The sequence below is a fragment of the Zerene cesonia genome, chromosome 7, assembly GCF_012273895.1.
Source record: "Zerene cesonia ecotype Mississippi chromosome 7, Zerene_cesonia_1.1, whole genome shotgun sequence".
Lineage (NCBI taxonomy): Eukaryota > Metazoa > Arthropoda > Insecta > Lepidoptera > Pieridae > Zerene > Zerene cesonia.
The window spans coordinates 4,460,173-4,473,882 of NC_052108.1; the positions used below are offsets into that span (position 1 = coordinate 4,460,173).

General features: G+C 32.1%; 2 protein-coding genes across 4 annotated transcripts in view; one reads left to right on the forward strand and one right to left on the reverse strand.

The window, feature by feature from the left end:
• Positions 1-13,710, forward strand: part of LOC119840899 — a 40,199-nt gene that overhangs the window by 15,433 nt on the left and 11,056 nt on the right. For all 3 annotated transcript variants that reach the window (XM_038367674.1, XM_038367673.1, XM_038367675.1), the window contains exons 4-6: positions 1,558-1,727; positions 3,088-3,228; positions 5,145-5,322. In XM_038367674.1, coding sequence (XP_038223602.1) covers positions 1,558-1,727; positions 3,088-3,228; positions 5,145-5,322 — 489 coding nt within the window. The remainder of the gene's footprint in view (positions 1-1,557; positions 1,728-3,087; positions 3,229-5,144; positions 5,323-13,710) is intronic.
• On the reverse strand, positions 12,754-13,350 carry LOC119840901. The gene has a single exon (XM_038367676.1). It carries the CDS (start codon positions 13,295-13,297, stop codon positions 12,899-12,901), a length of 399 nt encoding a protein of 132 aa, XP_038223604.1. The 5' UTR covers positions 13,298-13,350; the 3' UTR covers positions 12,754-12,898.

The window sequence follows — 13,710 nt, forward strand, 5'->3', positions numbered from 1 at the left end:
TGGTGCGCGGCGCATTGTCTCCAGCAGGATGTCCGAACGCATTGTGCCAAGTAAACAGCACAGAACGAGATATCCATGTTTCATACACTAGATTTTCATCAAGAACATAACAATATCTATGATTGATGAGAGGGACGACCCTTAAAATAATAATCTGGCTATATGTTAAAAACTACCCACATACAATCGTAAAAAAGGCATTAAAAACCTTATTTTATACGGGTAGATAAAGTCTATGCTATTGCACTGGCGTGTGATTCTGTCAAATTACGCTCTATTGTGCTTGGCTGGGAACGCTTGTGCATAAATGGATAACTACCTAAAATTATGTGTTATTTTGACATTTGTAAGAATACAACATATTTAGCATGTTTTGTGTATATAAAGTACATTATTGTTATATCTCATGGAAGTTACACGTCATGCAATAATACCTCTCAAAAAAACCTTTCACTCTGATCGTATTTAGACTCTTATAGCCTATGTTTTTTAGCAAATTTTTAGCTTTTCTAGCAAATTTTTTTGATATTATAATCTAATAATTATATACTTTTATTTTAATAATTGTCTCGTTATTTCCTGATCATCATTACCGTTTCCTGTACATATTTAATGAAGTCTGTTATGATGTGTATGACAAAAGTTTCAATAGTAGAGTAATAACAAACTTAAAATATATATTTCAGAAATAATAAATTTTGACTACAGATGAATTATTTTCGGGTTTCTTAAGTAAAAAATTCATGTACAGGGACAAGGTTTATGCTTTTAAGATTGAATTCCTTAGTATTCAAGAGTTTAGTAGTGCTATATTTTAAACCTTTATAAAAAACTAGCTGCACCCCGCGGTTTCACCCGCGTAAGTCCGTATCCCGTAGGAATATCGGGATAAGTCTTGCATTTTATATATTATTCCAGTTGTCCAGCTGTCTAAGTACCAAATTAATTGCAATCGGTTCAGTAGTTTTTGCGTGAAAGAGCAACAAACACACACACATCCTTACAAACTCTCGCATCCCACTAATATTATAAATGCGAATTCCTACGGGATATGAACTTACGCGGGTGAAACCGCGGGGCGCAGCTAGTTTATAATATAAGTAGGATGTATAGGTTCAGAGAGCCTACTATATCGTTAATGAATATTTGGAAGATAAAAACCCATAAAATGTAGTCGCTTAAGAATCACAGGCAGCTCTTTGGAATTATTATTATGTATTTATGTTATTTATGTATTAAAATGTAATATGGATATAATTGGAAAAGACCAATTACAGATTTTCTCAGAGTCTGCTCTTCTCTGTATAAACTACTTTCCAAACCGGTGATAAATGTTAATAATGTGTTATGACGATTCAAAAGTGCCAAACATTTGAATAGAATAAGATACGAAGTCTAATTGAATAAATAAATCTGAGTTTGAGTTTCAGTTAAAATTTTGTACGGTGAGGTTATTTGTCTATTTGAAAAGATGATTGTAATAAATATCTTATATCAAAGAATTATAACGTAGTCAAAGCTTTTATTTTACAGTTGCTCATTTAATATTTATTTCAGAAAATTGATGACGACAACTCGAAACCAGAGCCTACAAGTGATGAAAGCTCAGAGTCTGAGAGCTCGGGAGAAGACGAAGAAGATGACATCATCAGACCTCTTTTCAAGTTACCAGTCCAGTTCGACCTTGATGAGCTCGCTGGAGCCTTCCTCGCCAATAATAATCAAAAGTGAGTTTTTACAGAACTATCTATTCGTCACATTTTCATAACTTTAGTAGACTAATGAAAGGATTATAGGTTTAACCATTTATTAGTCTAATAAAGAGCCAAACACAATCTGACAAACAAATGATATTCTGAAACATATAAAAGATAAGATGGATGGAACGGAATCCTTTAAATGATGATGCAGTGGAAATTGGAAATTGGGTCAAACATTTGCTGTTTCCTTTTCTACTACATTTTTTGCCCAATTGACAATAATTATTTACGTGCGCGGCCTTAGATTGCATTGAACCAAACACGGCAAGACCCAAGGTTTAAATGTTCTAGAGAAGGTAAAAATCAAGGTTTGTAAACAAAATCATGTGTATTACAATGAATAATGTTACAATTATGTTGCAACGAATTAAGTAGTTGACTTACAGAACTCTTTTTGTATGATTTAAGAACGATAATATTTCGGCAATCTTTATTAAATACCAAATCTTGAACGTCTTAACTCAAGTCTAGTTGGAATAACATAAATTGATCTATTTTCATATTCCGGCTCTAAAGAATTTACCATATTCATATACAGTTTCTTTACGTTTCGTTATCTATTTAACCATATATTCTGGATAATGTTAGATACTTAAGCGCGAGAAGGGGTTTTGAAGAACCGTTTGTTTTGTTTTGTCTAAACTGCTAATTAAACAGGAATACTACAAAATTACACAAAATGACAAAAATTTAGTCTCCATCCTTATCGATTTGCATAGAAATAAAGTAACTTGTGGGATGTATGAGAATTTAGTTTTGATAATTAAGTTATAACATATTAATTGATCCGCACGTTTTTATCTTAAAACAACTCAAGTCATTATTGTTTAAATATATATGTGAATGAATATTTAATGCTTTATAAATGATTTGTTATATTTTTCTATTTAATTAAGCGGTTCGTGTTAGGTTTGTACTTTTGTTTAATTCTTCAGCGTAATTTAATTGCTAACTACTTATCATAATTTCATATTTATGAGGTATCGGTAAAAGTATTATAATTTTAGGCAGGGTAGAATTTCTTATTCGAGCGTAAATTTCGTTGCCAGGTTTTTCTGTTTTTTCTTTTTTATGTGTGTTTTTTCGTGCTTACTGAATAAGATACATGCTGTTTTTAAATACGGTCCTTTTATAAAATATACACATAGTCACACAAGAAATATAAGCGCTCATGGTTTTTGAAAGTACACAATTTTCGTTCTTAAATTTTAAATTTTTTGCCTGGTTTTTAGGTTCGGTCAAATTTTCAACAAAACGAGAATTTTAGTGTTTATATCTGTATTCTTTGAATCAATTCCATATTTGAACATAAATGGTATTATTTCAGGGGCCGCATGAACTGCGTAGTAGAAAGGCGTCGGGAAGATCCAATGGAAAGGCGTTTCCCCTTCAACATTCTCGGAGCATTCGCCCCCCGCGCCGCTCAGGCCGAACGTATTGCTATCATATGCCACGGCGGTGATGAAAGGTACGTTTGAATCTATACAAAGGTGAATGAAATAATATATTTTATAAATAAGATTCCTTCGTCGTACGTTTTTGAACGAACCTGATGGCAACTTCATTCGAGTGAATTAGAGATTGAAGTTTTTACAACAAATTTAAACATATATTCTGGATAGCAAATATCATGTCTTTAACATTAGTTTTCATTTAGGTTACGTAAGAATGTATTAATTTTGTTTTGTAATTTCATACGAGCTAAATGCCTATATCATGTTTTAATTTCCTCTAAAGTTTATTGAATTAATCTCAAAACACGTGTTGGCTAAATACATTACTATATCTAATACTATACACAAAGGTGTCGATATCTCTATTTATATAATCCAGCATATCATGAGATTTAATATATATTATATTCTGTTAGTGGGTAGTTTTTACCAATTTATCTAGATCATTTAGTGTATAAGAAGTCAAATAAATAAATCAAATAACAATAAAATTAATATGAACAGTTCATGGTGTGTGGATAAACTGTAGATTGCTGAGATATAACAAAATATATTATATAACTAAGTACCATCTCTCCTTAAAAGAAAAAATTTTTACCTTAGAAAAGAAATATTGAACACAACGTAAGCTTTTGTAAGTGTTGTACTGAAAATAGATAAAAGAGTTTACAGGGGATTTGTTTCTAGGGACTTAGCGATTATATATTCTCCACGGGCTTACAAATTTTTGCTGTTTATTTGTAATTCAATTCGGCTCTCGGCTTGTTTCACTTGAATGTTTTCAATTATGTTACATAATGTGAGGTTGTTTTGTTGTTTTTGAATACGTTTTAATGACAAAGGAATGTGTATTTTCTATGATAAATTATTGCGTGACAATTAGTAAGAGGCTAAATGGACAAAGTCGTTAAATAATCAATTTTGATATTATTTTCTCGTTATCTAATTATTATATCGATAAGCTGCTGACACATTGAAGTAAATTAACTGCCACTCATTAAAGACGATGCATATATTTCATAAACTGAAAGCAAATGATGATGTTTTTCTTATTTCTTTATTTGTTATGTAATAGTTCGCAAAGGACACCAGATAGTAAGCGACTATTGAACCCCCGCCCGCCCACACAGTTAGAAGTCATTTGCCTTATGCTTCTGTAAATGGATTGCTAACTTTTGTGGATTAGGTATAAAAAAAGGAGTAGTAGAGGGAGTGAAGGAAAGGACTGGGGAGGGTAAGGAAAAGGAAAAGAATATGGACCAAATTATGATATCGTTGATATTCAATATATTAAACATGTAATAGTTGTTTATATTAGAAAAATACGAACGAAGTTTGATCCTCATAAAATTTTCATGGGGAAAGTTGTTTTTGAAATGCCAAAGGATCGAGTTTGCCTTCAACGAAGTTATGTGCCAACATCATCCATAAACTAGCATCGTATAAACTGCAGCTCGAGTTTATAACCTCTTTATTTATCTTATGTACAAACATTATGTATTCATTAAAATTGTTTTTTGTTTAAATTCAATACTTTCGATTTCTTACAACTAATTAAAAAGAATAAACAATAGTTAAAGTAAAACTTTTCTTGATTTTTATTTAGTCTGGTAAAGTTCTATAAAAAAGGAACATTCGAAAATTATATTGAGAGTTATATCATTACTAAGTTATTTGTAATCACAGTACCTACTTGTTACTGGGTTACTATAAATTATCTTTTGCATAAAACGTAATTATGAATCTGATTGAGTTTATGAGATAAGAATTATTAGCAAGTCATTTATATGTACACGACTACACTTCTTAAATACCATAATATTGATCTTCACACACTTGAGTAAAATTGTACATTAACAAAGAGAAACTGCATTATCATCGACCTATGCAATACTTACGAGCATATTCTTATATTAGGTGTTTGTTTCAGACCAATGCCAATGTTCCCTGATCCCCAATCGCAAGTGTTCGCCTTCCCACTCTCGGGCCCAGTCCGTCTCCCAATCAGACCTCAACCAGAAAGGCCCCCAATGCCAGCTCCAGCCCCTGAAGCCAGAGGACAATTTGCGCCACTCGCTCAGAACCGACCCGGCCCATTCCCGCTGCCCGTAAGTACTTCAATTTTATGTAGACGATTTTTTAAGATTCAACATTTATAAATCTCTTCCTCGGGCAGAATTCAATTCCCCGATGACGTGAAAGTTCTTTGATACGAAAACGTTTTTCCTAATGTAAAAGCTTTTTTATTTTCCTTTATAGCATAATGTTGCTTGAATTTTGCACGGGTATAGTGTTAGTGTTATACGTTGCTTAATATGTTTTAAGAGATTTTATCAATAAAAAGAACGTGTTTATAATTCAGAGACTCGGAAGTCATTAACGTTATTGCTAACGACGTTTGAGGCACGTGGATAAATTTTTAATTCATTTCTGACTTTCTATGAACGCTCTGTTATCCTGGATAAAAACTATCTTGCCAATAATCAAATGACGCCGTAATTAAAGTTCCCTTTAACATTGCATTGTTAAACGGAACTATGTATATTATAAATTCAATGTCCTTAAAAATAAACATTTGTTTAATTAAAAAAATATATCTTGTCAATATTTGCATCTATTAATGTAATGTATTTAACAGTAAATTACACCTTTACACACTATACATGTGTTATTTTAAAATGTAACTTACTATTTTACTAAACTAAACTTTTATAGTGCAGCGATTGGACGTGTGTTCCACAGTTACTCACAACGTATCGAGTTATAAATTTTTCCATTATTTGCTTCATTTGAGGTTTGCAGACCGCTGCCTTTTGTGATTCGAATAGAGACATGGGAATATCTAATTTTTCTTTTTACTCGTGATTCGTGTACGTTGATTGACCATGGACGCTTGGAAGCTTTTCATGGTAGGGCTTAACATTGCCTATAAGCTGTTTAGTTAGATTTTAACTGGCATTGTATACTGGTATTGCTTCCTTGTATAATACGCATTTGTGTACAAGACGATATATTTCTATCTTAATTAATATAGATTTCTGCTGCTGCCCCTATACTGCCTCTGATAAAGTAATTAATAACAATAGAAATAAACAAAAATGTTTAATAGTAATTTTATATTTGTATTACATCATACGCTTTGAAATTAATGTGGTGTAACAAAATGTTTTCATCAAATACTGGAACAAATCGTTTAGAAGTGATTTTTTTTATATATATTATAGCGGGCAACTGGGCCGGTGATTAACCTGATGGTAAACGATCACCATGCGTACAAGTTGCCGCTTTTGAGGTGTAAAGTATAAGGAAAGGATTGACGACAAGAATAAAGAAATGGAGTTTGGCTCCTCCACTCACCAAAGGAATCAGTAGCATATTACTGTTTCATGCTTGTATTTTGTGGGGGTGTGATAGCTAGATCCCGGTGCGAGCTGGCCTATTTCGTGCCGAAGCATGCATGACTCCCACACTTACCTAGATTGCATAATTCTATGGAGATTATTATGTAAAATAACTTTGTCCTTTTTCCATGGCTTAAGTTTTGTATAGTACAAACATTCATTAAAAACAAAAAAAGAAGACTTGACAAATATTTAAAATATTAATGTATTTTTTGCTACAAAATTTGAGCATTTATTACAATATATTTAAAAAACCCATTTTGTAGTCTTGGCAATCTTGTATAATAAATATCTTACTAATGAACTCTTTACACTTGATATACATCATATTGGGGAAGCTGTGAAAAATATTCAATCCGACATTTTGTGCCGCCCACCATCTTGACCGATTTTACCGAACAGGAAACTGGCTTTCAAATGAAAAAAACGTATCGAAATCATCCGTTTGGGAGCTTGATAGCACAGACAGAAGGATAATAGCGTAAAACTTATAACACCCTTATTTTCGGGTTAAAAATATTTTTAGTTATTTCATAGAATACTAATTTAAACTCATTATACACATTTAGCTCGACTTTTTATTAAGAATGATCTTGGCACAATTTTTGTTAGTTTGTTTCTAGACAATAGAATTTATGAAAACAAGGACAATGGCTTAAAGAGTACGTAATGTCGTAAAATTGCTGTAACAAATTTGTTTCTAGCGTTCATATTATTCTCAAGAAAATACCGTTAACCATGACTTGAGCTTGATGAAGCTTAAGACCATTACACTGTTATATTGGGATATTTTCGAATGATCACATTTATGTCATTTATTTTAGAATGTCATTTTAATAAAACATATTCGTACCACACAGCCAAAACACAATATAAATATATATATGTTAAGAGCTATAAGTCCATCCTATAATATAAAACGTTTTTAAAAACGTTGGGTCGTTGTACTTATATACCGGTTTTCGCAGTCGAAATGCACCCAAACTTATGCAACATCTAACTGGTTATTAAGAGCTTTATACTTTTCAATTATATAGGTATAAGTATGATGGGCTTCGGATCGGATTGGAAGACGGTACATTTCATTCTTTTTATGACGGTTTGATATTAAAATAACACCATCCGAAGTTTGTCAGTTTGACGAATTTTTCTGATCATTACAATGGACCGAATTTGAATAGGGTAATATTATGTCTGGCTTAATATTTATGCAATTTAAGTTTAAATGTGAGGAATTTTTATTGAATTGTCATATATAAGAGAAGCATATATTTCTGGAATTATATGCCATTGCCAGATACATGTATAGAAAACGTAATTATAAAATAAAAAATAATTGTAACTCTGATTTTAAACAGAGTATGCAAATATATTTTCCTGTATTAAATCAATGTTTAGCTAATGGTTTGTAATTGGGTATGTGGTATTCAAAGTGACGATGATTATCATCATCATCAGCCCATATATGTTCTCACTGCTGAGACATAGGCCTCCTTTGAGGGTTGAGGCCGTAATTCACCACGCTGGCCAAGCGCGGGTTGATAGATATCACATCTCGTCGAACTTTAGGATCTGAGTTTTTATTCTCATTGATACCTACTATTAAAAATGATAGCACATGGCCATATTTATGTGTTACAGTACATTGCATTATTAATCATTAATTTTAATTCAGTTTCGTCTCATATTCGATCTTATGTGTAAATGAGGTTCGTCGTATCTGTAAAAAGATCACGTGTAACAGTCCGCGTTGGCAGTGCCGATATTTCGGCTTGTTTTATTGCTTGTCCCGTCAACACTCAATACCCTGGTATTACTGGCGACGTGAAGGCTTTAAATTGGTTTCCAATTCAAGCGTGTATGTAAAAATAAATATATCATATTGACATCAAAATTAAATTAATAAAGTTAACAAGCAATTTATATTAAAAAAAATTCGGAACTAATATAGATTCTGTGGTTTTAATCAGAAAGCGCACACAGACATGAGACAACGCATTTTCGGCACAATAGAGAAATTCCACGAGATCCACCGAACGTCACACCAAATAAACAAATGCATTTTTCTATCTCCCGCTTTTCGCATTATTCTGGGTATTTGACTTTTTGTTTCCATTTGATATTTTATATTAAAGTGTATAATAAACGCTTACATTTATTTTATTGATTATTGGATATTATCCAGATTTTAACAATTTATGACCAATTTGACATGTACATTGTTTTAGAATCCTATTTCCTGATGCAAACTTTTATTCACTTACATTGTATTATATTATATGTGTTACTACATTCTACTGTTTGCTTATTAAGTCAACAATGATCCTGGACTGGCGATTGGCATCGCAGCCAAGATAAAATACATGTATAGTTAACCTATCGAGGCTTAATAACGGTACGTAGTGAATGTACTCACATACGACACAATGAAAGTGTCAGTGGGGCAGTCAATTGCTATCTCATCTTCAATAGGTACATAACTGTACACGCTGTTCTCTTTGAAGTATTGACAGATAATTTTCTTAGTCTATGAAACCCAACGCGCGATCATTAATGCTAATGAATCTCTTCGTGTTGGTTCATGTGGGCTTAACGATTAGTGAAGTGATACATATCTCCTGACTCATTAGATTTTATTATACATGCATACTTTTTAGTATATCATGTTACTTTAGAGAGATAGAAAATATCTAAATTCGTAATGTTGACGTAAATTAATTAATGATTCTTTAAAAGTATTATCCTTGCAGATATTTAGTGGTTTTTAGTTATATCTTAGTCAGAAACTTAATCGATAATAAAGATTATTCTTGTCATGACATCGATAAAATGCCTCGTAAAATTAATTTTATTCATGATTTTTTATCTAAACGCGGAAATAACACTATTTTGTTAAGAAATATACGTATATGATTTTATTTGTAAATAAGAAACTTCAAGATGCTGAACGTATGAAATGTGACCGATTTACAAATATTCATTTTATGTTTATTGTTTGTAATCGTACAGACGCTGTTGCTTCTATAATAACATATCGGCTTTAAAACACTTTGAGCGAGAACAAGTAAATGAAGAAGTGTGCTAGTTTTAAATAAATTGCAGATATTATCGTACCATAAAGAATCTATTACATTGCCATTTAATAAGTTAATAGAATGAAAGTTACAAACATAAAGTGTAGTGAAATCTTTATTTTATTGTTAAAATTAATTTACTTTCAAAATTAGTTTACTTTAATTGTCCATGAGTCCTTTATAAAATATACATATATTGTATTTAGTATTTATCCATTTTTTGTATTGCCCAAGCAGTATGACATACAATAGACACGTTTAACGAAATATGCGTGCGCACTTTAATAATTAGCACGAACCGAGGTGTTAGGCATAGCAATAAACTATATTAGTGAGATTTTAGATCGTGATTTCCTGATCCAACATCAGCTTTTACATTCGTTCTTACAAAGATACGTGCATCAAACTCATAGATTCATTCTATTACATTCATCAACATTATTATAAAAGAATTTCTTAATAGGATCTTCATTAAGATACAATTTGTAAACATTTTCCGCAATGATAAACCGTTTCTTGAAATATTAGACTGCGGTAACATTGTTTTATTTTTCGATTTATTTTATTTGGTTTTGGAACTTGGCTGGGATTAAATATTTAATTTAGATTCGAGCAAGATGCTTAACTCTGAATTTGATATTAAGAATTTTTAAACGAGTCTCGAGTTGGACATCACTTCAAGTCTAATTGCGTTTAAGTTGAAGGGCGGTGGGTAAACGTCCTTTTTACTGCGTTCGATGCTGCGGATAGCACACTGACATCTTAGGTAGGTTATCTCCTAGAAAATATAGCCTCGAACAAGACTACATCGTTTTACGTGACTTATTTCGAGCTCCCATATGAATTAACTTATGTTTTCAATTTGTATTGATAATCATACATAAATATTTCAATTTATTAAAATAAATATTTGATGCCCTAGGTTTTTTTTATATATTTGTTTGTAAGTTTGGTATCATAATAAGTAGGAACCTTTAAGAGCAATCTTCAATGGGTACACCAATCTAATTACAATTTCAAAGTGACTATCTGAAAGTTGACAATCAACAGACTGTCAGCTTAATAACGCGCTCGACGGACGTGATCCAACAAGATGCTTCAATCATATCCACGTTTATTAAATTTGTCTCATTAGGGCTTGTATAAATAGGCTTTGTGATGTTAATAAGCACTATATAACAGAGGAGAATGTTTAACGCTGTATGTAGAGAAAGTACCACCTATTTAGGTCGTATTTGATGTCAAATGAAAGAACTCTGTGTACTCTGTGTACATATTTATCATCATTCTTCATTAAATTTCTCGTATTATACCATAGCAAAAAGAACTCCGAAGATGTTGAGCACATAATTACTTAATCTATTTTCATCAATCCATTACTTACGCTTCGCCAACTTCCCTTGGATGAGTTTCCAAACGCTAAATATCGGCTGATATATTTATTAACGACTCGTTACAGGTAATACATTAACAGTAAATACCTGATAAGGTGCAGGTACAATGTTTATGCATAAGAATGTAAAACGAATCACGCAATAAATGTTAATATGTATGTATATTTAAATGCACTACATGTTATCATTATGTTCATAGCAGTTTGATGGACTCGTATGGAGTTAATTTACCGTCTATATCATTTCTCCTGACGTGTTAATGCACTCTCAAAAGGTCATTTACTTGCCGAAACTTAATTAAGTTGCGATTTGTTAATAAAAAAAATATGGCGTCGTACTTTTATGCGTAGGCTTTTAATTAAAATAAGGAGACTTGCTTATTAATTTTTTATCCTTTCAAACTTCATTGATATCCATTGTGCATTGTTTAAATGACGATAGAGAATTTTTATTTCAATTTATTGTTCCAAGTGCCAACCACCGACTTGCATTTAGCATTAAAAAATGTGTCAAATTGTAAATATTTCCATACATTTACATTTACGATAACAAAAACTAAGAACCATACTATATTATTACTATTTAGATTATCTTTCAAAATCTATATAATAATCTGGTATTTGTAAGTATTGCGTAGCCTTGCTTCTGTATTATGTAGCTCATTATAATATGGCCCTTGATTGTAATATGTTCTCGGCTCAGGTTTTTATTTGTCCTGAAGATCAACGCTGACAAAAAGTTTTAAATCACGTACTCTGTTTTTGCTATCGTCTGTTTTGGACGTTAGTAAATAATAAGTATACAATCGACGAACGAAATAATAATTTCGTCTTTTTAGATGAGTTGATCACCTTGACAATTGGTATCGGGATTAGGAAGTAGGTACTTAATTTTGATATGAATTTGTACATTTTAAATAGCAGTTTCTTACTTCATTACGTTTATTATGTAATTTTGTAATTTGATTTATTTTTGTAAAAAGTTCTTCGTTTTTATGTGATAGACGTTAGTTAATTTTTTAAATGTATGCAATTTGTATGTGGCTTGTTTACCTTGGAAGCAATAATGCATTCTAAGATTCATAATACTATTTATTAATGATGCAAGTGCTTATGTTATATAATTAGCATAAATGTTATTGGACTGTAACACTGGCCAGTTTTTCCCGTTTTTAAACAATAGTTTGGGACTCTGTGACATCGATACAGTTGAATGAATCAAACAGGACTGACTTATTACAACACTTCATTTCCAATTTTTGTAATATCCTTATGAGTCATTAGGAGCAAGTAGCATGGCCTTCGTCATCTATTTAAATTCAAGTAAGTAAAATATTTCTTACTTAGATATAATGAAAACATAATTATACCCTTTACTTAAAATGAAGCTCCAATCTGTTATTATCTTGATTATCGCCTCAGTAATTTCGTAACCAACAACTATTTAATAATTTATTGACTGTGGAATTTATGGTGTAATTCATTAAAGTTTTTAAATAATTTTATTCTTTACGAAGTTGCGAAGCTAAAATAAAACCAATTCCTTTAAATATGTTAACGTATAATTCTTAAATTTAAAACCTATACCTACACTAAAATATAACATGTATCACTAAATAGTCGCTCTGCTGATAGCTGACAAAGAGCAAATATCAAAGAAAACCTGGAGTGTTCGATCACAGCCACTTTATATAAACAACAGAACTAGTCTTAAGGGTGTGTACACGCAAACATTGGAGATGCGCTGGAGGCGCAACGGGTCCTACGTTTGAATAACTTTACTGCATCCTTGACATTTGGTGGCGCGGCACTTGTTTTACGGCCAATAGCCCCAGCGACGAAATCTATTATAACGCGGCACTGGGAGATACGGATACCTCGCTGGCACATTCACATTCTCTAAATTGTATCCACGCCTTTGCCTCACTAACTCTCCATTTTCTAATTTCCTAAGCGGTCGCACGATTTTCACTACATTGGATTCTAAAATGACATTGTCAGCTGCTAGCGCGTCTTCAGGTCTAAGTTTTGTTATAAGTTTCGCTTTGGTTTTCTGTTTGTTTATATAGTCTTCGTTGAGGATAAAATCTTGAAATTTAGCCACTTGTTTGTATCTTGTAGCGTCTATTTCTCTCTCGTATCCGAGGCGGTCCCGCGGGTTCGCTGCGAGTGCGGCCGCCAAAAGCGCAGCGAGGAGCGCGAGATACGCGTACATGATTCGATGTGTGTGGAGTGTTTGAGCCGCGCGCGCCTTCCACACTTTTTATATAACCAGCGATCAATAATATACGGTCCCAATTTGAAGAGATGTTTTTTGTGCTTATTATAATCCAAATGCTCATGAACTTGGTAGGCTATTGTTCAGAAGCCGATATCTGTCGGGATTTGGGGCCACCATACTTTCATCGCAGACATTGGCTGTATTTTTAGCTACAATAAATTATATGTATATGCCCACGAACCTTGTTCTACTTCTTATTCTTCATTACTCTAACATTTACAAGGCAATTATCACACGTGTGCGGTCAGCGTAGATTATATCATGACTTATATTTAATACCAAATTAATATTTCTAGTTGTAGTAATGAAAAATTTTAGAGCATTTGTTTTGGAATTATTTATTGCTT